General features: G+C 63.2%; 1 protein-coding gene across 1 annotated transcript; it reads left to right on the forward strand.

Annotated features, from left to right (window-relative positions):
- The first annotated feature begins 17721 nt into the window (after window positions 1–17721).
- cyb5d1 (cytochrome b5 domain containing 1) lies at window positions 17722–23784 on the forward strand. The gene is made up of 4 exons (XM_068024054.1): window positions 17722–17898; window positions 19175–19251; window positions 21150–21368; window positions 23469–23784. Exons 1-4 carry the CDS (start codon window positions 17742–17744, stop codon window positions 23697–23699), a joined length of 684 nt encoding a protein of 227 aa, XP_067880155.1. The 5' UTR covers window positions 17722–17741; the 3' UTR covers window positions 23700–23784.
- Window positions 23785–26341: the final 2557 nt, after the last annotated feature.

Consider the following 26341-nt stretch of genomic DNA (forward strand, 5'->3'; position numbering starts at 1 on the left):
CCCCCCCTGCAGTCCCCATCTCTCCCCCCGCCGTCCCCATCTCTCTCCCCCCCCCCTGCAGTCCCCATCTCTCTCCCCCCCCCCCTGCAGTCCCCATCTTTCCCCCCGCCGTCCCCATCTCTCTCCCCCCCCCCTGCAGTCCCCATCTCTCTCCCACCCCCCGCAGTCCCCATCTCTCTCCCACCCCCCGCAGTCCCCATCTCTCCCCCCCCCCCCGCAGTCCCCATCTCTCCCCTCCCCCCCCGCAGTCCCCATCTCTTCCCCCCCCCCTGCAGTCCCCATCTCTCCCCCTCCCCATCTCTCCCCCCACCCCCCGCCGTCCCCATCCCTCTGCCCCCTCCCCGCCGTCTCTCCCCCCCCCGAAGACCCCATCTCTCTCCCCCCCCCCGCCGTCCCCATCTCTCTCCTCCCCCCCCCCCCCCCCCGCCGTCCCCATCTCTCTCCTCCCCCCCCCCCCATCTCTCTCCCCCCCACCCCCCCATCTCTCTCTCCCCCCCCCGCCCCCCACCGCTGTCCCCATCGCACTCCCCCCCCCGACGGCCCCATCTCTCTCCACCCCCCGCGGTCCCCATCTCTCCCCCCCCCTGCAGTCCCCATCTCTTCACCCCCCCTGCAGTCCCCATCTCTTCACCCCCCCTGCAGTCCCCATCTCTTCACCCCCCCCCTTGCAGTCCCCATCACTTTCCCCCTCCCTTGCAGTCCCCATCTCTTCCCCCGCCCCTTGCAGTCCCCATCTCTTCCCCCGCCCCTTGCAGTCCCCATCTCTTTGCCCCCCCTTGCAGTCCCCATCTCTTCCCCCCACCTTGCAGTCCAGATCTCTTCCCCCCCCCTTGCAGTCCCCATCTCTTCCCCCCCCTTGCAGTCCCCATCTCTTTCCCCCCCCCTTGCAGTCCCCATCTCTTGCCCCCCCCCTTGCAGTCCCCATCTCTTCCCCCCCCCCTTGCAGTCCCCATCTCTTCCCCCCCCCCTTGCAGTCCCCATCTCTTCCCCCCCCCCCTTGCAGTCCCCATCTCTTCGCCCCCCCCTTGCAGTCCCCATCTCTTCGCCCCCCCCTTGCAGTCCCCATCTCTTACCCCCCCCCTTGCAGTCCCCATCTCTTACCCCCCCCCTTGTAGTCCCCATCTCTTTCCCCCCCCCCTTGCAGTCCCCATCTCTTTCCCCCCCCCTTGCAGTCCCCATCTCTTTCCCCCCCCCCTTGCAGTCCCCATCTCTTTCCCCCCCCCCTTGCAGTCCCCATCTCTTTCCCCCCCCCTTGCAGTCGCCATCTCTCCCCCCACCCCTGCAGTCCCCATCTCTTCCCCCCCTGCAGTCCCCATCTCTCCCCCCACCCCTGCAGTCCCCATCTCTTTCCCCCCCCCCTGCAGTCCACATCTCTTTCCCCCCCCCCTGCAGTCCCCATCTCTCCCCCCACCCCTGCAGTCCCCATCTCTCCCCCCACCCCTGCAGTCCCCATCTCTCCCCCCACCCCTGCAGTCCCCATCTCTCCCCCCACCCCTGCAGTCCCCATCTCTCCCCCCACCCCTGCAGTCCCCATCTCTCCGCCCACCCCTGCAGTCCCCATCTCTCCGCCCACCCCTGCAGTCCCCATCTCTTCCCCTCCCCCTTGCAGTCCCCATCTCTCCCCCCACCCCTGCAGTCCCCATCTCTCCCCCCACCCCTGCAGTCCCCATCTCTTCCCCAGCTGCAGTCCCCATCTCTCCCCACCCCCCTTGCAGTCCCCATCTCTCCCCACCCCCCTTGCAGTCCACATCTCTCCCCACCCCCCTTGCAGTCCCCATCTCTCCCCACCCCCCTTGCAGTCCCCATCTCTTCCCCCCCCTGCAGTCCCCATCTCTCCGCTCCCCCTGCAGTCCCCATCTCCGCCCCCCCTGCAGTCCCCATCTCTTCCCCCCCCTGCAGTCCCCATCTCTCCGCTCCCCCTGCAGTCCCCATCTCCGCCCCCCTGCAGTCCCCATCTCCGCCCCCCTGCAGTCCCCATCTCTCTCCCCCCCCTGCAGTCCCCATCTCTCTCCCCCCCCTGCAGTCCCCATCTCTCTCCCCCCCCCTGCAGTCCCCATCTCTCTCCCCCCCCTGCAGTCCCCATCTCTCTCCCCCCCCCCCTGCAGTCCCCATATCTCTCCCCACCCCTGCAGTCCCCATATCTCTCCCCACCCCTGCAGTCCCCATCTCTCTCCCCCCCCCTGCAGTCCCCATCTCTCGCACCCCCCTGCAGTCCCCATCTCTCCCCACCCCCCGCAGTCCCCATCTCTCCCCCCGCCGTCCCCATCTCTCTCCCCCCCCCCTGCAGTCCCCATCTCTCTCCCCCCGTCCCCATCTCTCTCCCCCCCCTGCAGTCCCCATCTCTCCCCCCCCCCCCGCAGTCCCCATCTCTCCCCCCCCCCCGCAGTCCCCATCTCTCCCCCCCCCCCCCGCAGTCCCCATCTCTCCCCCCCCCCCCCGCAGTCCCCATCTCTCCCCCCCCCCCCCGCAGTCCCCATCTCTCCCCCCCCCCCCCGCAGTCCCCATCTCTCCCCCCCGCACCCCGCAGTCCCCATCCCCCCCCCCCACCCCGCAGTCCCCATCTCTCCCCCCCCTGCAGTCCCCATCTCTCCCCCCCCCTGCAGTCCCCATCTCTCCCCCCCCCGCAGTCCCCATCTCTCCCCCCCCCCCGCCGCAGTCCCCATCTCTCTCCCCCCCCCTTCAGTCCCCATCTCTCCCCTCCCCCCGCAGTCCCCATCTCTCCTCCCGCCGTCCCCATCTCTCTCCCCCCCCCTGCAGTCCCCATCTCTCCCCCCGCCGTCCCCATCTCTCTCCCCCCCTGCAGTCCCCATTTCTCCCCCCCACCCCCGCAGTCCCCATCTCTCCCCCCCCCCCCCGCAGTCCCCATCTCTCCCCCCCCCCCCGCAGTCCCCATCTCTCCCCCCCCCCCCCCGCAGTCCCCATCTCTCCCCCCCCCACCCCCCGCAGTGCCCATCTCTCTCCCCCCCTGCAGTCCCCATCTCTCTCCCCCCCCCGCCGTCCCCATCTCTCTCTCCCCACCCCCCCATCTCTCTCCTCCCCCCCCCCCGCCGTCCCCATCTCTCTCCCCCACCCCCCCCATCTCTCTCCACCCCCCCCCCCCCCCGCCGTCCCCATCGCACTCCCCCACCCCCCGACGGCCCCATCTCTCTCCACCCCTTGCAGTCCCCATCTCTTCACCCCCCCTTGCAGTCCCCATCTCTTCACCCCCCCTTGCAGTCCCCATCTCTTCACCCCCCCTTGCAGTCCCCATTTCTCCCCCCCCCCCCCTTGCAGTCCCCATCTCTTCCCCCCCCCCCCCTTGCAGTCCCCATCTCTTCCCCCCCCTTACAGTCCCCATCTCTTCCCCCCCCCTTGCAGTCCCCATCTCTTCCCCCCCCCTTGCAGTCCCCATCTCTTCCCCCCCCCCTTGCAGTCCCCATCTCTTCGCCCCCCCCCCTTGCAGTCCCCATCTCTTCCCCCCCCCCCTTGCAGTCCCCATCTCTTTCCCCCCCCCCCTTGCAGTCCCCATCTCTTTCCCCCCCCCTTGCAGTCCCCATCTCTTTCCCCCCCCCCTTGCAGTCCCCATCTCTCCCCCCACCCCTGCAGTCCCCATCTCTTTCCGCCCCCCCCTGCAGTCCCCATCTCTTTCCTCCCACCCCTGCAGTCCCCATCTCTCCCCCCACCCCTGCAGTCCCCATCTCTCCCCCCCACCCCTGCAGTCCCCATCTCTCCCCCCACCCCTGCAGTCCCCATCTCTCCCCCCACCCCTGCAGTCCCCATCTCTCCCCCCACCCCTGCAGTCCCCATCTCTCCCCCCACCCCTGCAGTCCCCAACTCTTCCCCACCCCCCTTGCAGTCCCCATCTCTCCCCCCACCCCTGCAGTCCCCATCTCTCCCCCCACCCCTGCAGTCCCCATCTCTCCCCCCACCCCTGCAGTCCCCATCTCATCCCCAGCTGCAGTCCCCATCTCTCCCCACCCCCCTTGCAGTCCCCATCTCTCCCCACCCCCCTTGCAGTCCCCATCTCTTCCCCCCCCTGCAGTCCCCATCTCTTCCCCCCCCTGCAGTCCCCATCTCTCCGCCCCCCCTGCAGTCCCCATCTCTTCCCCCCCCTGCAGTCCCCATCTCTCCCCCCCTGCAGTCCCCATCTCTCCCCCGCCCCCCTGCAGTCCCCATCTCTCTCCCCACCCCCTGCAGTCCCCATCTCTCTCCCCCCCCCTGCCGTCCCCATCTCTCTCCCCCCCGCTGCAGTCCCCATCTCTCCCCCCGCCGTCCCCATCTCTCTCCCCCCCCCTGCAGTCCCCATCTCTTCCCCCCCCCTGCAGTCCCCATCTCTCCCCCACCCCCCCTGCAGTCCCCATCTCTCCCCCCCCTGCAGTCCCCATCTCTCCCCCCCTGCAGTCCCCATCTCTCCCCCCCCTGCAGTCCCCATCTCTCCACCCCCCCCGCAGTCCCCATCTCTCCACCCCCCCCGCCGCAGTCCCCATCTCTCCCCCCCCACCCCGCCGCAGTCCCCAACTCTCTCCCCCCCCCCTTCAGTCCCCATCTCTCCCCTCCCCCCGCAGTCCCCATCTCTCCCCCCGCCGTCCCCATCTCTCTCCCCCCCCCCTGCAGTCCCCATCTCTCCCCCCGCCGTCCCCATCTCTCTCCCCCCCCCCTGCAGTCCCCATCTCTCTCCCACCCCCCGCAGTCCCCATCTCTCCCCCCCCCCCCGCAGTCCCCATCTCTCCCCCCCCCCCCCGCAGTCCCCATCTCTCCCCTCCCCCCCCGCAGTCCCCATCTCTTCCCCCCCCCCTGCAGTCCCCATCTCTCCCCCTCCCCATCTCTCCCCCCACCCCCCGCCGTCCCCATCCCTCTGCCCCCTCCCCGCCGTCTCTCCCCCCCCCGAAGACCCCATCTCTCTCCCCCCCCCCGCCGTCCCCATCTCTCTCCTCCCCCCCCCCATCTCTCTCCCCCCCACCCCCCCGCCGTCCCCATCTCTCTCCTCCCCCCCCCCCATCTCTCTCCCCCCCACCCCCCCATCTCTCTCTCCCCCCCCCGCCCCCCACCGCTGTCCCCATCGCACTCCCCCCCCCGACGGCCCCATCTCTCTCCACCCCCCGCCGGCCCCACCTCTCTCCACCCCTTGCAGTCCCCATCTCTTCACCCCCCCTTGCAGTCCCCATCTCTTCACCCCCCCTTGCAGTCCCCATCTCTTCACTCCCCCCTTGCAGTCCCCATCTCTTCACTCCCCCCTTGCAGTCCCCATCTATCCCCCCACCCCCGCGGTCCCCATCTCTCCCCCCCCCTGCAGTCCCCACCTCTTCACCCCCCTGCAGTCCCCATCTCTTCACCCCCCCTGCAGTCCCCATCTCTTCACCCCCCCCCTTGCAGTCCCCATCACTTTCCCCCTCCCTTGCAGTCCCCATCTCTTCCCCCGCCCCTTGCAGTCCCCATCTCTTTGCCGCCCCTTGCAGTCCCCATCTCTTCCCCCGCCCCTTGCAGTCCCCATCTCTTTGCCCCCCCTTGCAGTCCCCATCTCTTCCCCCCACCTTGCAGTCCAGATCTCTTCCCCCCCCCTTGCAGTCCCCATCTCTTCCCCCCCCTTGCAGTCCCCATCTCTTCCCCCCCCTTGCAGTCCCCATCTCTTTCCCCCCCCCCTTGCAGTCCCCATCTCTTCCCCCCCCCCTTGCAGTCCCCATCTCTTCCCCCCCCCCCTTGCAGTCCCCATCTCTTCCCCCCCCCCCTTGCAGTCCCCATCTCTTCCCCCCCCCCTTGCAGTCCCCATCTCTTCGCCCCCCCCTTGCAGTCCCCATCTCTTCGCCCCCCCCTTGCAGTCCCCATCTCTTACCCCCCCCCTTGCAGTCCCCATCTCTTACCCCCCCCCTTGTAGTCCCCATCTCTTTCCCCCCCCCCTTGCAGTCCCCATCTCTTTCCCCCCCCCCTTGCAGTCCCCATCTCTTTCCCCCCCCCTTGCAGTCCCCATCTCTTTCCCCCCCCCCTTGCAGTCCCCATCTCTTTCCCCCCCCCTTGCAGTCCCCATCTCTCCCCCCACCCCTGCAGTCCCCATCTCTTCCCCCCCTGCAGTCCCCATCTCTCCCCCCACCCCTGCAGTCCCCATCTCTTTCCCCCCCCCCTGCAGTCCCCATCTCTTTCCCCCCCCCCTGCAGTCCCCATCTCTCCCCCCCACCCCTGCAGTCCCCATCTCTCCCCCCACCCCTGCAGTCCCCATCTCTCCCCCCACCCCTGCAGTCCCCATCTCTCCCCCCACCCCTGCAGTCCCCATCTCTCCCCCCACCCCTGCAGTCCCCATCTCTCCGCCCACCCCTGCAGTCCCCATCTCTCCGCCCACCCCTGCAGTCCCCATCTCTCCGCCCACCCCTGCAGTCCCCATCTCTCCGCCCACCCCTGCAGTCCCCATCTCTCCCCCCACCCCTGCAGTCCCCATCGCTCCCCCCACCCCTGCAGTCCCCATCTCTTCCCCAGCTGCAGTCCCCATCTCTCCCCACCCCCCTTGCAGTCCCCATCTCTCCCCACCCCCCTTGCAGTCCACATCTCTCCCCACCCCCCTTGCAGTCCCCATCTCTCCCCACCCCCCTTGCAGTCCCCATCTCTTCCCCCCCCTGCAGTCCCCATCTCTCCGCTCCCCCTGCAGTCCCCATCTCCGCCCCCCCTGCAGTCCCCATCTCTTCCCCCCCCTGCAGTCCCCATCTCTCCGCTCCCCCTGCAGTCCCCATCTCCGCCCCCCTGCAGTCCCCATCTCTCTCCCCCCCCTGCAGTCCCCATCTCTCTCCCCCCCCTGCAGTCCCCATCTCTCTCCCCCCCCTGCAGTCCCCATCTCTCTCCCCCCCCTGCAGTCCCCATCTCTCTCCCCCCCCCCCTGCAGTCCCCATCTCTCTCCCCCCCTCCCTGCAGTCCCCATATCTCTCCCCACCCCTGCAGTCCCCATCTCTCTCCCCCCCCCTGCAGTCCCCATCTCTCGCACCCCCCTGCAGTCCCCATCTCACCCCACCCCCCGCAGTCCCCATCTCTCCCCCCGCCGTCCCCATCTCTCTCCCCTCCCCCTGCAGTCCCCATCTCTCTCCCCCCGTCCCCATCTCTCTCGCCCCCCTGCAGTCCCCATCTCTCTCCCCCCGTCCCCATCTCTCTCGCCCCCCTGCAGTCCCCATCTCTCCCCCCCCCCCCCCCGCAGTCCCCATCTCTCCACCCCCCCCGCAGTCCCCATCTCTCCCCCCCCCCCCGCAGTCCCCATCTCTCCCCCCCCCGCACCCCGCAGTCCCCATCCCCCCCCCCACCCCGCAGTCCCCATCCCCCCCCCCCACCCCGCAGTCCCCATCTCTCCCCCCCCTGCAGTCACCATCTCTCCCCCCCCCGCAGTCCCCATCTCTCCCCCCCCCGCAGTCCCCATCTCTCCCCCCCCCCCGCCGCAGTCCCCATCTCTCCCCCCCCCCCTTCAGTCCCCATCTCTCCCCTCCCCCCGCAGTCCCCATCTCTCCTCCCGCCGTCCCCATCTCTCTCCCCCCCCCTGCAGTCCCCATCTCTCCCCCCGCCGTCCCCATCTCTCTCCCCCCCTGCAGTCCCCATTTCTCCCCCCCACCCCCGCAGTCCCCATCTCTCCCCCCCCCCCCCGCAGTCCCCATCTCTCCCCCCCCCCCCCCCGCAGTCCCCATCTCTCCCCCCCCCCCCCGCAGTCCCCATCTCTCCCCCCCACCCCCGCAGTCCCCATCTCTCCCCCCCCCCCCCCGCAGTCCCCATCTCTCCCCCCCCCCCCGCAGTCCCCATCTCTCCCCCCCCCCCCCCCCCCGCAGTCCCCATCTCTCCCCCACCCCCCCCCCGCAGTCCCCATCTCTCCCCCCCCCACCCCCCGCAGTCCCCATCTCTCTCCCCCCCCGCAGTCCCCATCTCTCTCCCCCCCTGCAGTCCCCATCTCTCTCCCCCCCCCGCCGTCCCCATCTCTCTCTCCCCACCCCCCCATCTCTCTCCCCCACCCCCCCCATCTCTCTCCACCCCCCCCCCCCGCCGTCCCCATCGCACTCCCCCACCCCCCGACAGCCCCATCTCTCTCCACCCCTTGCAGTCCCCATCTCTTCACCCCCCCTTGCAGTCCCCATCTCTTCACCCCCCCCTTGGAGTCCCCATTTCTCCCCCCACCCCCGCGGTCCCCATCTCTTCCCCCCCCCCCCCGCCGTCCCCATCTCTTCCCCCCCCTGCAGTCCCCATCTCTTCCCCCCCCTGCAGTCCCCATCTCTTCCCCCCCCTGCAGTCCCCATCTCTTCCCCCCCCCCCCTGCAGTCCCCATCTCTTCCCCCCCCCCCCGCAGTCCCCATCTCTTCCCCCCCCCCCCCGCAGTCCCCATCTCTTCCCCCCCCCCCCTGCAGTCCCCATCTCTTCCCCCACCCCTGCAGTCCCCATCTCTTCCCCCCCTGCAGTCCCCATCTCTCCCCCCACCCCTGCAGTCCCCATCTCTTTCCCCCCCCCCTGCAGTCCCCATCTCTTTCCCCCCCCCCTGCAGTCCCCATCTCTCCCCCCACCCCTGCAGTCCCCATCTCTCCCCCCACCCCTGCAGTCCCCATCTCTCCCCCCACCCCTGCAGTCCCCATCTCTCCCCCCACCCCTGCAGTCCCCATCTCTCCCCCCACCCCTGCAGTCCCCATCTCTCCCCCCACCCCTGCAGTCCCCATCTCTCCGCCCACCCCTGCAGTCCCCATCTCTCCGCCCACCCCTGCAGTCCCCATCTCTCCGCCCACCCCTGCAGTCCCCATCTCTCCGCCCACCCCTGCAGTCCCCATCTCTCCCCCCACCCCTGCAGTCCCCATCGCTCCCCCCACCCCTGCAGTCCCCATCTCTTCCCCAGCTGCAGTCCCCATCTCTCCCCACCCCCCTTGCAGTCCCCATCTCTCCCCACCCCCCTTGCAGTCCACATCTCTCCCCACCCCCCTTGCAGTCCCCATCTCTCCCCACCCCCCTTGCAGTCCCCATCTCTTCCCCCCCCTGCAGTCCCCATCTCTCCGCTCCCCCTGCAGTCCCCATCTCCGCCCCCCCTGCAGTCCCCATCTCTTCCCCCCCCTGCAGTCCCCATCTCTCCGCTCCCCCTGCAGTCCCCATCTCCGCCCCCCTGCAGTCCCCATCTCTCTCCCCCCCCTGCAGTCCCCATCTCTCTCCCCCCCCTGCAGTCCCCATCTCTCTCCCCCCCCCCCTGCAGTCCCCATCTCTCTCCCCCCCCCCCTGCAGTCCCCATATCTCTCCCCACCCCTGCAGTCCCCATCTCTCTCCCCCCCCCTGCAGTCCCCATCTCTCGCACCCCCCTGCAGTCCCCATCTCACCCCACCCCCCGCAGTCCCCATCTCTCCCCCCGCCGTCCCCATCTCTCTCCCCTCCCCCTGCAGTCCCCATCTCTCTCCCCCCGTCCCCATCTCTCTCGCCCCCCTGCAGTCCCCATCTCTCTCCCCCCGTCCCCATCTCTCTCGCCCCCCTGCAGTCCCCATCTCTCCCCCCCCCCCCCGCAGTCCCCATCTCTCCCCCCCCCCCCCGCAGTCCCCATCTCTCCCCCCCCCCCCCCGCAGTCCCCATCTCTCCCCCCCCCGCACCCCGCAGTCCCCATCCCCACCCCCACCCCGCAGTCCCCATCCCCCCCCCCCCACCCCGCAGTCCCCATCTCTCCCCCCCCTGCAGTCCCCATCTCTCCCCCCCCCGCAGTCCCCATCTCTCCCCCCCCCGCAGTCCCCATCTCTCCCCCCCCCCCGCCGCAGTCCCCATCTCTCCCCCCCCCCCCTTCAGTCCCCATCTCTCCCCTCCCCCCGCAGTCCCCATCTCTCCTCCCGCCGTCCCCATCTCTCTCCCCCCCCCTGCAGTCCCCATCTCTCCCCCCGCCGTCCCCATCTCTCTCCCCCCCTGCAGTCCCCATTTCTCCCCCCCACCCCCGCAGTCCCCATCTCTCCCCCCCCCCCCCGCAGTCCCCATCTCTCCCCCCCCCCCCCGCAGTCCCCATCTCTCCCCCCCCCCCCCCGCAGTCCCCATCTCTCCCCCCCCCCCCGCAGTCCCCATCTCTCCCCCCCACCCCCGCAGTCCCCATCTCTCCCCCCCCCCCCCGCAGTCCCCATCTCTCCCCCCCCCCGCAGTCCCCATCTCTCCCCCCCCCCCCCCCGCAGTCCCCATCTCTCCCCCCCCCCCCCCCGCAGTCCCCATCTCTCCCCCCCCCACCCCCCGCAGTCCCCATCTCTCTCCCCCCCTGCAGTCCCCATCTCTCTCCCCCCCCCGCCGTCCCCATCTCTCTCTCCCCACCCCCCCATCTCTCTCCCCCACCCCCCCCATCTCTCTCCACCCCCCCCCCCGCCGTCCCCATCGCACTCCCCCACCCCCCGACAGCCCCATCTCTCTCCACCCCTTGCAGTCCCCATCTCTTCACCCCCCCTTGCAGTCCCCATCTCTTCACCCCCCCCTTGGAGTCCCCATTTCTCCCCCCACCCCCGCGGTCCCCATCTCTTCCCCCCCCCCCCCCGCCGTCCCCATCTCTTCCCCCCCCTGCAGTCCCCATCTCTTTCCCCCCCCTGCAGTCCCCATCTCTTCCCCCCCCTGCAGTCCCCATCTCTTCCCCCCCCCCCCTGCAGTCCCCATCTCTTCCCCCCCCCCCGCAGTCCCCATCTCTTCCCCCCCCCCCCTGCAGTCCCCATCTCTTCCCCCCCCCCGTGCAGTCCCCATCTCTTCCCCCCACCCCTTGCAGTCCCCATCTCTTCCCCCCCCCCACTTGCAGTCCCCATCTCTTCCCCCCCCACTTGCAGTCCCCATCTCTTCCCCCCCCCCCCTTGCAGTCCCCATCTCTTTCCCCCCCCCCTTGCAGTCCCCATCTCTTTCCCCCCCCCCTTGCAGTCCCCATCTCTTTCCCCCCCCCCTTGCAGTCCCCATCTCTCCCCCCACCCCTGCAGTCCCCATCTCTTCCCCCCCTGCAGTCCCCATCTCTCCCCCCACCCCTGCAGTCCCCATCTCTCCCCCCACCCCTGCAGTCCCCATCTCTTTCCCCCCCCCCTGCAGTCCCCATCTCTTTCCCCCCCCCTGCAGTCCCCATCTCTCCCCCCACCCCTGCAGTCCCCATCTCTCCCCCCACCCCTGCAGTCCCCATCTCTCCCCCCACCCCTGCAGTCCCCATCTCTCCCCCCACCCCTGCAGTCCCCATCTCTCCCCCCACCCCTGCAGTCCCCATCTCTCCCCCCACCCCTGCAGTCCCCATCTCTCCCCCCACCCCTGCAGTCCCCATCTCTCCCCCCACCCCTGCAGTCCCCATCTCTCCCCCCACCCCTGCAGTCCCCATCTCTCCCCCCACCCCTGCAGTCCCCATCTCTTCCCCTCCCCCTTGCAGTCCCCATCTCTCCCCCCACCCCTGCAGTCCCCATCTCTCCCCCCACCCCTGCAGTCCCCATCTCTTCCCCAGCTGCAGTCCCCATCTCTCCCCACCCCCCTTGCAGTCCCCATCTCTCCCCACCCCCCTTGCAGTCCCCATCTCTCCCCACCCCCCTTGCAGTCCCCATCTCTCCCCACCCCCCTTGCAGTCCCCATCTCTCCCCACCCCCCTTGCAGTCCCCATCTCTTCCCCCCCCTGCAGTCCCCATCTCTCCGCTCCCCCTGCAGTCCCCATCTCCGCCCCCCCTGCAGTCCCCATCTCTTCCCACCCCTGCAGTCCCCATCTCTCCCCCGCCCCCCTGCAGTCCCCATCTCTCTCCCCCCCCTGCAGTCCCCATCTCTCTCCCCCCCCTGCAGTCCCCATCTCTCTCCCCACCCCTGCAGTCCCCATCTCTCTCCCCCCCCCTGCAGTCCCCATCTCTCGCACCCCCCTGCAGTCCCCATCTCTCCCCACCCCCCGCAGTCCCCATCTCTCCCCCCGCCGTCCCCATCTCTCTCCCCCCCCCCCCTGCAGTCCCCATCTGTCTCCCCCCGTCCCCATCTCTCTCCCCCCCCTGCAGTCCCCATCTCTCCCCCCCCCCCGCAGTCCCCATCTCTCCCCCCCCCCCCCCCGCAGTCCCCATCTCTCCCCCCCCCCCCCGCAGTCCCCATCTCTTCCCCCCCCCCCCGCAGTCCCCATCTCTCCCCCCCCCACCCCGCAGTCCCCATCTCTCCCCCCCCTGCAGTCCCCATCTCTCCCCCCCCCGCAGTCCCCATCTCTCCCCCCCCCGCAGTCCCCATCTCTCCCCCCCCCGCAGTCCCCATCTCTCTCCCCCCCCCTTCAGTCCCCATCTCTCCCCTCCCCCCGCAGTCCCCATCTCTCCTCCCGCCGTCCCCATCTCTCTCCCCCCCCCTGCAGTCCCCATCTCTCCCCCCGCCGTCCCCATCTCTCTCCCCCCCTGCAGTCCCCATTTCTCCCCCCCACCCCCGCAGTCCCCATCTCTCCCCCCCCCCCCCCCCGCAGTCCCCATCTCTCCCCCCCCCCCCCCGCAGTCCCCATCTCTCACCCCCCCCCCGCAGTCCCCATCTCTCCCCCCCCCCCCCCCGCAGTCCCCATCTCTCCCCCCCCCCCCCGCAGTCCCCATCTCTCCCCCCCCCCCCCGCAGTCCCCATCTCTCCCCCCCCCCCCCCGCAGTCCCCATCTCTCCCCCCCCCCCGCAGTCCCCATCTCTCCCCCCCCCCCCCGCAGTCCCCATCTCTCCCCCCCCCCGCAGTCCCCATCTCTCCACCCCCCCCCCGCAGTCCCCATCTCTCCCCCCCCCCCACCGCAGTCCCCATCTCTCCCCCCCCCCCCCGCAGTCCCCATCTCTCCCCCCCCCACCCCCCGCAGTCCCCATCTCTCTCCCCCCCCTGCAGTCCCCATCTCTCTCCCCCCCCCGCCGTCCCCATCTCTCTCTCCCCACCCCCCCATCTCTCTCCTCCCCCCCCCTGCCGTCCCCATCTCTCTCCCCCACCCCCCCCATCTCTCTCCACCCCCCCCCCCGCCGTCCCCATCGCACTCCCCCACCCCCCGACGGCCCCATCTCTCTCCACCCCTTGCAGTCCCCATCTCTTCACCCCCCCTTGCAGTCCCCATCTCTTCACCCCCCCTTGCAGTCCCCATCTCTTCACCCCCCCTTGCAGTCCCCATTTCTCCCCCCACCCCCGCGGTCCCCATCTCTTCCCCCCCCCCCCGCCGTCCCCATCTCTTCCCCCCCCTGCAGTCCCCATCTCTTCCCCCCCCTGCAGTCCCCATCTCTTCCCCCCCATGCAGTCCCCATCTCTTCCCCCCCCTCTGCAGTCCCCATCTCTTCCCCCCCCCCTGCAGTCCCCATCTCTTCCCCCCCCCCCTGCAGTCCCCATCTCTTCCCCCCCCCCCCCTGCAGTCCCCATCTCTTCCCCCCCCCCCCCGTGCAGTCCCCATCGCTTCCCCCCACCCCTTGCAGTCCCCATCGCTTCCCCCCCCCACTTGCAGTCCCCATCTCTTCCCCCCCCACTTGCAGTCCCCATCTCTTCCCCCCCCCCCCGCCGTCCCCATCTCTTCCCCCCCCTGCAGTCCCCATCTCTTCCCCCCCTGCAGTCCCCATCTCTCCCCTCCCCCCCTTGCAGTCCCCATCTCTTTCCCCCCCCCTTGCAGTCCCCATCTCTCCCCACCCCCCTTGCAGTCCCCATCTCTCCCCACCCCCCTTGCAGTCCCCATCTCTTCCCCCCCCTGCAGTCCCCATCTCTTCCCGCCCCTGCAGTCCCCATCTCTTCCCCCCCCCCCTGCAGTCCCCATCTCTCCGCCCCCCCTGCAGTCCCCATCTCTCCGCCCCCCCTGCAGTCCCCATCTCTCCGCCCCCCCTGCAGTCCCCATCTCTCCCCCCCCCTGCAGTCCCCATCTCTCCCCCGCCCCCCTGCAGTCCCCATCTCTCTCCCCCCCCCCCCTGCAGTCCCCATCTCTCTCCCCCCCCCCCTGCAGTCCCCATCTCTCTCCCCCCCCCTGCAGTCCCCATCTCTCTCCCCCCCCCTGCAGTCCCCATCTCTCTCCCCCCCCTGCAGTCCCCATCTCTCTCCCCCCCCCCTGCAGTCCCCATCTCTCTCCCCCCCGCTGCAGTCCCCATCTCTCCCCACCCCCCGCAGTCCCCATCTCTCCCCCCGCCGTCCCCATCTCTCTCCCCCCCCCTGCCGTCCCCATCTCTCCCCCCGCCGTCCCCATCTCTCTCCCCCCGTCCCCATCTCTCTCCCCCCACTGCAGTCCCCATCTCTCCCCCCCCCTGCAGTCCCCATCTCTCGCCCCACCCCTGCAGTCCCCATCTCTCCCCCCCACCCCCCGCAGTCCCCATCTCTCACCCCCTGCAGTCCCCATCTCTCCCCCCCCCCCCCCCGCAGTCCCCATCTCTCCCCCCACTGCAGTCCCCATCTCTCCCCCCCCCCGCAGTCCCCATCTCTACCCCCCCCACCGCCGCAGTCCCCATCTCTCTGCCCCCCCTTCAGTCCCCATCTCTCCCCTCCCCCCGCAGTCCCCATCTCTCCCCCCGCCGTCCCCATCTCTCTCCCCCCCCTGCAGTCCCCATCTCTCCCCCCGCCGTCCCCATCTCTCTCCCCCCCCTGCAGTCCCCATTTCTCCCCCCCCCCCCTGCAGTCCCCATCTCTCCCCCACCCCCCTGCAGTCCCCATCTCTCTCCCCCACCCCCTGCAGTCCCCATCTCTCTCCCCCACCCCCTGCAGTCCCCATCTCTCTCCCCCACCCCCTGCAGTCCCCATCTCTCTCCCCCACCCCCTGCAGTCCCCATCTCTCTCCCCCACCCCCTGCAGTCCCCATCTCTCTCCCCCACCCCCTGCAGTCCCCATCTCTCTCCCCCACCCCCTGCAGTCCCCATCTCTTCCCCCCCCTTGCAGTCCCCATCTCTTCCCCCCCCCTGCAGTCCCCATCTCTTCCACCCCCCCTGCAGTCCCCATCTCTTCCCCCCCCCCCTGCAGTCCCCATCTCTTCCCCCCCCCCCCGTGCAGTCCCCATCTCTTCCCCCTCCCCCTTGCAGTCCCCATCTCTTCCCCCCCCCCCTTGCAGTCCCCATCTCTTCCCCCCCCCACTTGCAGTCCCCATCTCTTCCCCCCACCCCCTGCAGTCCCCATCTCTTCCCCCCCCTTGCAGTCCCCATCTCTTCCCCCCCCTGCAGTCCCCATCTCTTCCCCCCCCCCTGCAGTCCCCATCTCTTCCCCCCCCCCCTGCAGTCCCCATCTCTTCCCCCCCCCGTGCAGTCCCCATCTCTTCCCCCCCCCCTTGCAGTCCCCATCTCTTCCCCCCCCCCCTTGCAGTCCCCATCTCTTCCCCCCCCACTTGCAGTCCCCATCTCTTCACCCCCCCCCTTGCAGTCCCCATCTCTTCCCCCCCCACTTGCAGTCCCCATCTCTTCCCCCCCCCCCTTGCAGTCCCCATCTCTTCCCCCCCCCCCGCCGTCCCCATCTCTTCCCACCCCCGCAGTCCCCATCTCTCCCCTCCCCCCCCGCAGTCCCCATCTCTCCCCTCCCCCCCCGCAGTCCCCATCTCTCCACCCCCCCCCCCCCGCAGTCCCCATCTCTCCACCCCCCCCCCCGCAGTCCCCATCTCTCCCTCCCCCCCCGCAGTCCCCATCTCTCCCCCCCCCCCCCGCAGTCCCCATCTCTTCCCCCCCCCCTGCAGTCCCCATCTCTCCCCCCCCCCTGCAGTCCCCATCTCTCCCCCCACCCCTGCAGTCCCCATCTCTCCCCCCACCCCTGCAGTCCCCATCTCTCCCCCCACCCCTGCAGTCCCCATCTCTTCCCCTCCCCCTTGCAGTCCCCATCTCTCCCCCCACCCCTGCAGTCCCCATCTCTCCCCCCACCCCTGCAGTCCCCATCTCTTCCCCAGCTGCAGTCCCCATCTCTCCCCACCCCCCTTGCAGTCCCCATCTCTCCCCACCCCCCTTGCAGTCCCCATCTCTCCCCACCCCCCTTGCAGTCCCCATCTCTCCCCACCCCCCTTGCAGTCCCCATCTCTTCCCCCCCCTGCAGTCCCCATCTCTTCCCCCCCCTGCAGTCCCCATCTCTCCGCCCCCCCTGCAGTCCCCATCTCTTCCCACCCCTGCAGTCCCCATCTCTCCCCCGCCCCCCTGCAGTCCCCATCTCTCCCCCGCCCCCCTGCAGTCCCCATCTCTCTCCCCCCTCCCCGCCGTCTCTCCCCCCCCCCGAAGTCCCCATCTCTCTCCCCCCCCTGCAGTCCCCATCTCTCTCCCCCCCCCCACCGTCCCCATCTCTCTCCTCCCCCCCCCCCATCTCTCTCCACCCCTTGCAGTCCCCATCTCTTCCCCCCCCCCTGCCGTCCCCATCTCTTCCCCCCCCCCCTGCAGTCCCCATCTCTTCCCCCCCCCCCCTGCAGTCCCCATCTCTTACCCCCCCCCTTGCAGTCCCCATCTCTTCCCCCCCCCCCCCTTGCAGTCCCCATCTCTTCCCCTCCCCCCCTTGCAGTCCCCATCTCTTCCCCCCCCCCCTTGCAGTCCCCATCTCTTCCCCCCCCCCCCTTGCAGTCCCCATCTCTTCCCCCCCCCCTTGCAGTCCCCATCTCTTCCCCCCCCCCCTTGCAGTCCCCATCTCTTTCCCCCCCCCCTTGCAGTCCCCATCTCTTTCCCCCCCCGCTTGCAGTCCCCATCTCTCCCCCCCCCCCCGCAGTCCCCATCTCTCCCCCCACCCCTGCAGTCCCCATCTCTTCCCCCCCTGCAGTCCCCATCTCTCCCCCCACCCCTGCAGTCCCCATCTCTTTCCCCCCCCCCCTGCAGTCCCCATCTCTCCCCCCGCCGTCCCCATCTCTCTCCCCCCCCTGCAGTCCCCATCTCTCTCCCCCCCCTGCAGTCCCCATCTCTCTCCCCCCCCTGCAGTCCCCATTTCTCCCCCCCCCCTGCAGTCCCCATCTCTCCCCCACCCCCCTGCAGTCCCCATCTCTCCCCCACCCCCCTGCAGTCCCCATCTCTCCCCCACCCCCCTGCAGTCCCCATCTCTCTCCCCCACCCCCTGCAGTCCCCATCTCTCTCCCCCACCCCCTGCAGTCCCCATCTCTCTCCCCCACCCCCTGCAGTCCCCATCTCTTCCCCCCCCTTGCAGTCCCCATCTCTCCACCCCCTGCAGTCCCCATCTCTCCCCCACCCCCTGCAGTCCCCATCTCTCCCCCCCCCCTGCAGTCCCCATCTCTTCCCCCCCCTTGCAGTCCCCATCTCTCCCCCCCCCTTTGCAGTCCCCATCTCTCTCCCCCCCCCTCTCCACCGCTCCGAGGGATTGGAGGATTTGGGAAAACCGGGGCTCCACATTCACATGTTCCCCCTTCCCCGGGTTTCAGATTATTCCCATTGCTGAAATTGCAATGTGACTGGATCCGCTCACCCCGGTGCCGTTCCGCTGCTCCTCCCTCAATTCGCCATTCTCCGCTCGCCGGCTCCCGGCGTCACCATCCGCCATCTTGCGGCCCCCAATAAACCTCGCGAGAACAACGGCCCCCATTGTCCCGTCGAGTCAAACCTCGCGAGACGAGCCACCGCCAATGATCGCAGAGCTCAGGCTCGCGAGAACAGCGGCCCCCAATGCCCCGCAGAGCCACACCTCGCGAGAACTGCGGCCCCCATTGACCCGCAGAGCCCAACCTCGCGAGAATACCTGATCTAAACCGCCAGTCCCTTTCTCCCGAACTTATCTTTTTTTGTTACTTAAATCTCTAGCTCTTGTAGTTCTTGAAAATAAGCTTCGGGAATCATTTTAAAATGGATTTTCACAGATTGTTTAAAAATAATCCCGCGCTGCATTCTGGAAGTTGTAGTTTGAAGGCACGGAAGCAGTTGTCGGGACGTCACTTCCGTTTGTCCCCTCTCTGTGAGGCAGGCGTCTCCATGACGACGGAGGACGCGACTGTGCTGCCATCGACCATGTTGCACTCCCGTTACTACACCAGTCAGGAGGTGGCTGTGCACAACACCATGGATGACCTGTGGGTCTCCTACCTGGGCAAAGTCTACGACCTGACCCCCCTGGCTCAGGAGTTTAAAGGTAGCCAGCTTTCAGTTTGCAGCAAGGGTGCAGTCAGAGGGTCAAGCTCCACAACAACACAACTTGCATTTATATAGCATCTTTAACCTGGTTAAACCCCACCCCCTCCCAAAGGTGCTTCACAGGAGCAATTATCAAACAAAATTTGACATCAGGGGATAGTAGGGACAGGTGATCAACAGCTTGGTCAAAGAGGTAGGTTTTAAGGAATTTCAAGGGAGGAGAGAGAGGCGGAGAGGGTTTAGGGAGGGAATTCCAGAGCTTGGGGCCCCAGGCAGCTGAAGGCACGGCCGCCAATGGTGGAGCGATGGGAATCAGGGGATGCTCAAGAGGCCAGAATTGGAGGAGCAGCAGAGATCTCAGAGGCCGGGGAGTGGAACTGAGGGAATTGCTCTTTCAGAAAGCCAGTGTGGACACAATGGTCCAAATGGCCTCCTTCTGCACCGCAATGATTCTGTGGTTGTGGGGCTCGAGAAGGCTAATAGAGATGTGGGGTGGGGGAGGGGGGGGGGGCTACCTTTAAGGCCGAGGCCATGGAGGGATTTGAGCACAAGAATGACAATTTTAAAATCGAGGTGTTGCCTTCCTGGAGCCAATGTAGGTTAGCGAGCACAAGGGGTGATGGGTGAATGGGACCTAGTGCAAGTTAGGACTTGGGCAGCAGAATTTTGGCTGACCTCAAGTTTCAAGAGGGTAGAACATGGGAGGCCGGCCAGGAGTGCCCACTCCAGAGACTTGGGCACAAAATCCACGCTGACTCTCCCAGTACTGAGGGAGCTCTGCACAGTCAGAGGTGCCGTCTTTTGGATGCGACGTTAAACCAAGGGCCCTGTCTGCCCTCTCGGGTGGATGTAGAAGATTCAAAGAAGAGCAAGGGGGGGTGGGGGGCTCTCCCCTGGTGTCCTGGGGCCAATATTTATCCCTCGACCAACAAATACTGGTCATTATCACACTGCTGTTTGTGGAATCTTCCTGTGCGCAAAATGGCTGCCACATTTCCCACAGTACAACAGTGACTACACATTAAAAGTACTTCGTTGGTTGTAAAGCCTGAGGTCATGAAAGGCGCTATAGAAATGCAAGTCTTTCTTTTTGAATGACTCCTAGATCTGTGCGCCCTTCTTCCCCTGCAGGCCCTGATGCTTTTGTGGCTTACACTACCATTGCCTTCAATGTCCCTGGGCTTCGGGATGGTGTAGGGGAATTCACCTAATTGCTGTCCAGTGACACCTTGTTTTTCCCCCTGGCTGTCCTAATTCTGTACTCTTTTATTCAGGTGATATTCTGCTGAAACCTATTTTGGCAGCAGCCGGGAAAGACATCAGCCACTGGTTTGATGAGAAACGTAAAGACGTAAGTGCAGGACCTCAAGCGGGAGGGGAGGTGTCCGCTGAGGATCGCGTGAAGGCTTTCAATAACCATTTAAACAATTCACATCTCCCACGAGGGCCCACAGTCCCCAGCATTTACACTGTCCCTACGTAGCCTGGACAGTTGCCTGCTTATATTGGGTAAATGGCACTGACCATTTGCTATTGGCACGAATTTCTGATTAAACAGTTTTAAACCATGCTGACAATTTTGGGTAAGTCAGGGTTTAAACATTTATATAGTGTGTACGTCATAGAAACAGGCCATTCGGCCCAACAGCTCCATGCTGGTGTTTACGCTCCACATGAGCCTTCGCCGAACCCTACTTCATCTCACCCTCTCAGCATATCCTTCTATTCCATTCTCCCTCACCATACTTATCTATCTTCCCCTTAAATGCATCTACGCTAAGCGTCTCAATTACTCATTAGGAACTTAGAAGCGGGGTGTTCTCCCCGATTTCCATCGCTCCACCCTTGGCGGCCGCGCCTTCAGCTGCCTGGGCCCTAAACTCTGGAATTCCCTCCCTAAACCTCTTCGCCTCCCTCTCTCTCTCTCTCCTCCTTTTAAGACGCTTCTTAAAACCGACATCTTTGGCTAAGTTTTGGGTCACCTTATGTGTCTTGGTGTCAAATTTTTGTTTGATAATCGCCCCTGTGAAGCACCTGGGGGCGGTTTACCAGATTAAAGGTGCTATATAAATGCAAGTTGTTGTTGTTGCGTGAAGAGACACGAGATCGATTTGCTGTCAGCTTCTCTCCAGTTGAATAGTTGGTAAAGGCACTGCTTGATATATCACTGAGCCACATAGGCCCAAGGCCTAATCCTTGCTTGTGCCGAGCTCACCTGGGACAGTGTGGGACGCTACAGTTGGCTTTGCACACCTCACAGAGGTAGAGCAGCCAGAGTTTCCTGCTCTGGCCGTCCATCCAGTGACCCCTGCGGGAAAGCACGCACGTGTGCATGGCATTGGGAACAGGATTGGTTCCGATGCCTCTCGTGATTGAAAACCCTGAAGAACAGGGACCGCGTGGAGAGGGGTGAAATTAGCACATTGCTCTTGGAAACACTGGCTCAGCTTCAACTGGAGTATTGTGTCCAGTTCTGGACACCACACTTTAGGAAGGACGTGAAGGCATTCGAGAGGGTGCAGAAATGATTCACGAGAATGGTTCCAGGGATGAGGAACTTCAGTTACGTGGATAGATTGGAGAAGCTGGGGCTGCTCTCCTTGGAGAAGAGAAGGTTGAGAGGAGATTTGATAGAGGTGTTCAAAATCATGAGGGGTCTGGATAGAGTAGATAGGAAGAAACTGTTCCCATTGGTGGAAGGGTTGAGAACTAGAGGACGCTGATTTAAGGTGAATGGCAAAAGAACCAAAGGCGACAGGAGGAAAAACCTTCTTCACACAGCGAGTGGCTAGGATCTGGAATGCACTGCCTGAGAGTGGTGGAGGCGGATTCAATTGTTGCTTTCAAAAGGGAATTGGATAAATACCTGAGGAGAAGAGGATTTGCAGGGCTCCGGGGAAAAGGTAGGGGAGTGGGACTAGCTGAGTTGTTCTTGCAGAGAGCCAGCATGGACAAGAAAGGGCTGAATGGCCTCCTTTTGTGCTATAACCATTCTATGATTCTATAAGTCCCTGTGACCCGACCCCAGGACCTTCCGACTCAGAGGCGAGAGTTTCCCAGTGAGCCACGGCTGTGCGGGTAGCAGTTGAGGGCTCAGGGTCCTGGAATAACATTCCTCGGTTAAAGTTCATGCATCAGCTGGAGAAGGAGGTAGCCCAGGCCAGCTGAAGTTGCCATGGAATTGCAAGCGGCTTAAAGTTTACCATAAGAATCCACGGAAAAATAGAATTCTCTTAATTTCCAAAACAGATACGTATCGAGATTGACCAGCTCACCAATTGCCAAAAGTACCACACGCCTCAAGGCCGCTTTATTCACATCCCACCGCCCTTGCCGAGAATTGATTGGTTTAATGACTTCGGGAAACCGTGGTGGACAGATCCAAAGTACGAGGTTGGGTATTTAAGTGAAAAAACAAGACAGATCCGAATCATCAACACTCTAACATCCCAAGAACAGGTGATCGAGGTACACAGCTTGAATATACTTGTAATAATATCTAATAAAAGCAAAATACTGCAGATGCTGGAAATCTGAAATATAAACAAGAAATGCTAGAAATACTCAGCAGGTCGGGCAGCATCTGTGGAAAGAGAAGCAGAGTTCTTTCGGAATTGGCTTTGAGTTTACTGGGTAGCACTTTTCCACTGTGAGGGAGGGTGTTGGATTAACCTCATCCTTTTAATAAGCAGATTCGGGGAAGCTAGGGACTGTAATATGTCTTAATGTTTCAAAACATTCATCTTTAGACTACATACAGAGCAGGACACTGAGTCTTAACGTCTTGATACTCACGAGTAAAGAACTCTCCAGGCATCATGAGTGATTGACTCTGTCAGGGAGTCTCTCAGTCCCCTCTCTTTCAGGGAGATGTCTGTACACTGACTGGTGTCCCTCAATCCCCTCTCTTTCAGGGAGATATCTGTACACTGACTGGAGTCTCTCAGTCCCTCTCTCTCAGGGAGATATCTGTACACTGACTGGTATCTCTCAATCCCCTCTCTCTCAGGGAGATATCTGTACACTGACTGGAGTCTCTCAGTCCCTCTCTCTCAGGGAGATATCTGTACACTGACTGGTGTCTCTCAATCCCCTCTCTCTCAGGGAGATATCTGTACACTGACTGGTGTCTCTCAGTCCCTCTCTCTCAGGGAGATATCTGTACACTGACTGGTGTCTCTCAATCCCCTCTCTCTCAGGGAGATATCTGTACACTGACTGGAGTCTCTCAGTCCCTCTCTCTCAGGGAGATATCTGTACACTGACTGGTGTCTCTCAATCCCCTCTCTCTCAGGGAGATATCTGTACACTGACTGGTGTCTCTCAATCCCCTCTCTCTCAGGGAGATATCTGTACACTGACTGGTGTCTCTCAATCCCCTCTCTCTCAGGGAGATATCTGTACACTGACTGGAGTCTCTCAGTCCCTCTCTCTCAGGGAGATATCTGTTCACTGACTGGTGTCTCTCAATCCCCTCTCTCTCAGGGAGATATCTGTACACTGACTGGTGTCTCTCAGTCCCTCTCTCTCAGGGAGATATCTGTACAATGACTGGTGTCCCTCAATCCCCTCTCTCTCAGGGAGATATCTGTACACTGACTGGTGTCTCTCAGTCCCTCTCTCTCGGAGATATCTGTACAATGACTGGTGTCCCTCAATCCCCTCTCTCTCGGAGATATCTGTACACTGACTGGTGTCTCTCATCCCCTCTCTCTCAGGGAGAAATCTGTACACTGACTGGTGTCTCTCAGTCCCTCTCTCTCGGAGATATCTGTACACTGACTGGTGTCCCTCAATCCCCTCTCTCAGGGAGATATCTGTACACTGACTGGAGTCTCGGGGAGATATCAGTACATTGACAAGAGTCTCTAAGTTCTTTGTCCATTATTGGAGCTGTCTCGCCATCTTATATGTAGACTCAAATATTGTATTTGTGAAGCAGTTTTAGAAGGTGTGTGATGAGCTCTGTCAGTTACTGTATTAATTGGTTGTAATATCTGCTAAAGTTTACAGGAGGAGAGAGGAAAGAGAATGAGACATTGGTAGAGACTGGCAGTGTGAGAGGGCCGAGTGATATGGAGGGGGAGGTTGCCAGGGCTGACACTGGCAGTGTGAGAGGGCTGAGTGACACAGATGTAGACTTGGATATTGGGTACCGGATTCACTGGCTGCACTTTGGTGCTGAACAGCACCAGGTGGACGTGTAAGTAAAAGAAGAGAAATACAAAAGGAGCAGTCCGCCTGACCAGTGACATAGAAGAGTCTAAGGTGGGGAATGGGATTAAGGGGAGAGCTCTTTCAGAGAGCTAGCACAGACACAGTGGGCCGAATGGAGACGGCAGGGATATGGGATGAAGGGGACAGCTCTTTTGGGGAGGCACGGATGGGCCGAATGGCTTCCTTCTGTGCTGTAAGATTCTATAAAGGCTCAGAAGGGATAAGAGAGTGGAAAAGATATCTTTTCTTGTAAGCAGTGACGCAGGAGATGGATGTACCTCAATTTTTTCTTTAAATCGAATATGTTTTTTCTCCGCCCCCCCCCACTCCCCCAAAACACGGCCTGACCAGGTGTGCAGCGAAGAAACAGTGAACGACATACTCGAGAGGTACCTTGAATATAACGCTCACGCAGCCAGCTACACATGGAAGTACGAGGGAGTGCCACTGAAGATGGACAGCACCCTGGCGGAGAACGGGATTGAGGATGAGGACGAGATGTTCTACGAGCTGCAGATGGAGCCCGATGACTTCCGCCAATCGATTCTGCTCTATTTCAATGACGACCTAACAGAACTCTAGCTCTCTGGCCTGCATAATCCCCACCAAATACTCTTGTGTGTGTCCGTGTTAACTGTACAGATTATTATTCCGTTCCAAAATAAAATGGCCTTTTTTTGTTATTGCCTAGCTATGGGTTTCCTGCTGATAACTGTCAATCCTCTCATTATTTTTTGAGTATTCTGAATAGCAGAGATGCCTTTAAGGGAAGCTAAATAAGCATGTGAGGGAGAAAGGAATGGAAGGACATGCTGATAGGGTGAGATGAAGAGGGGGGTGGGAGGAGACTCGTCTGGAGCAGAAACACCAGCACGAAGCAGATGGGCCAAATGGCCCGTTCCTGTGCATTCTGCATCATTCCACTCTCTCCTTCCCCCACTTCCTAAAGGCACTGGCTCCTGATGGGACTCAGTTCCAGCATGTCATCTGTGGCTCAGTGCGTAGCATTCTGCCTGCTGAGTCAGAAGGTTGTGGGTTCAAATCCCAGCGCAGACACTTGAGCACAAAAAATCTAGACTGTCGCTTTCAGCCACCGAGGGAGTGCTGCTCTATCAGAAGTGCAGCCTTTCGGCCGAGACATTAAACAGATAGCTCTCTGAAGCAGCTATCCCCTTAATCCCGTGTGCTGTTTTGAAAAAGAGCAGGGGAATTTTCCCCGGTGTCCTGGGGGCCAATATTCACCCCTCAATCAACGTCGATAAAACCGATGATCTGGTTCATTAACACATTGTTGTTTGTGGGAGCTTGCTGTGCGCAAATTGGCAGTCGCATTTCCTACCTTACAACAGTGACTAGCCTTCAAAAAAGTATTTCATTGTCTGCAAAGCTGTGACACCCTGAGGTGGTGAAAGGACACAGGAACATACAAATTAGGAGCAGGAATAGGCCACTCGGCCCCTCGAGCCTGCTCTGCCATTCAATAAGATCATGGCTGATCTGATTGTAACCTCGACTCCACATTCTCGCCTACCCCGATAACCTTCCACCCCCATTGCTTATCAAAAATCTATCTACCTCTGCCTTAAAAATATTCAAAGACTCTGCTTCCACCACCTTTTGAGGAAGAGAATTCCAAAGACTCACGATCCTCAGAGAGAAAAAATTTCTCTTCATCTCTGTCTTAAATGGGCAACCCCTTATTTTTAAACAGTGACCCCAATTTTAGATTCTCCTTCAAGAGGAAACATCCTTTCCACATCCACCCTGTCAAGACCCCTCAGGATCTTCCATGTTTTAATCAAGTTGCCTCTTACTCTTCCAAACTCCAGCGGATATAAGCCAAGCCTGTCCAACCTTTCCTCATAAGACAACCCGCCCATTCCAGGTATTAGTCCAGTAAACCTATTCCGAACTGCTTCCAATGCATTTACATCCTTCCTTAAATAAGGATACCAAAACTGTACATAGTACTCCAGATGTGGTCTCACCAATGCCCTGTATAACTGAAACAGAACCTCCCTCGCTATAGAAATGTAATTCTTTCCACGGGTGCCAGCATCCCTCTTGTCACCTTAGGCAAGTGTCAGCAAGCAAAAGGAAGCAGCACAGTCAAGCCAGTCCCCCCTGCTCCCCCAGTTCATCTGCTGCCTCACTCCAGCTGAGATCAGCTAACCCAGCATCAACTGCGGAGTGAACTTGGCGCCATCTCGTCTGTTTGGGTTGGTACTGAAGCAGGCAGACAATTCCCCCGCCATAAAGAAACATGCATTTATATCGCACCTGTAACTTAATAAAACGTCCCAAGGCACTTCACAGGAGCGTTATAAAACAAAATTCGACACCGAGCCACATGAGGAGATATTAGGGACAGGTGACCAAAAGCTTGGTCAAAGAGATTGGTTTTAAGGAGTGTCTTAAAGGAGGAGAGAGGGGTGGAGAGGTTTAGGGAAGGAATTCTAGAGCTTAGGGCCCAGGCAGCTGAAGGCACGGCCGCCAATGGTGGAGCGATGGGAATCGGGGGATGCTCAGGAGGTCAGAATTAGAAGAGTGCAGATACCTCGAAGGGTTGTGGGGCTGGAGGAGGATTACAGAGATAGGGAGGGGCGAGGCCAAGATAGGGTGAAAAATGTTAAATTGAGGCATTGCTTGACTGGGAGCCAATGTAGGTCAGTGAGCACAGGGGGTGTTGGGCGAATGGGACTTGGTGGGAGTTAGGACATGGGCAGCAGAGTTTTGGAGGTAACAAAGGCACGAATGAGGAATTCAGCAGCCAAACAGCTGAGGCGCGGATGTGTGGTCAGAAGCTCATCTCGGGGTCAAATGTGATAAACAATCCAGTGTAGCCTCAGACAGTGGCCAGGGAGAGGGATGGAGTCAGTAGCGAGGAAACGGAGGTTGTGATTGGGGAACGAAGACAATGGGCTTCAGTCATCCCAATGTTTAATTGGAGGCAATTTCTGCTCATCCAGTACTGGATGTCGGACAAGCAGTCTGATAATTTAGAGACAGTGGAGGAGTCGAGAATGGTGGTGGTGAGGCAGAGCTGGGTGTCATCAGCGTACATGTGGATACTGAGTGTGCATTTGAATGAAATAAAAACAAGAAATGCTGGAACCACTCAGCAGGTCTGGCAGCATCTGTGAAAAGAGAAGCAGAGTTAACGTTTCGGGTCAGTGACCCTTCTTCGGAACTGACAAATATTGGAAATGTCACAGGTTATAAGC

The sequence above is a fragment of the Heterodontus francisci genome, chromosome 48 (genome assembly GCF_036365525.1).
Source record: "Heterodontus francisci isolate sHetFra1 chromosome 48, sHetFra1.hap1, whole genome shotgun sequence".
Lineage (NCBI taxonomy): Eukaryota > Metazoa > Chordata > Chondrichthyes > Heterodontiformes > Heterodontidae > Heterodontus > Heterodontus francisci.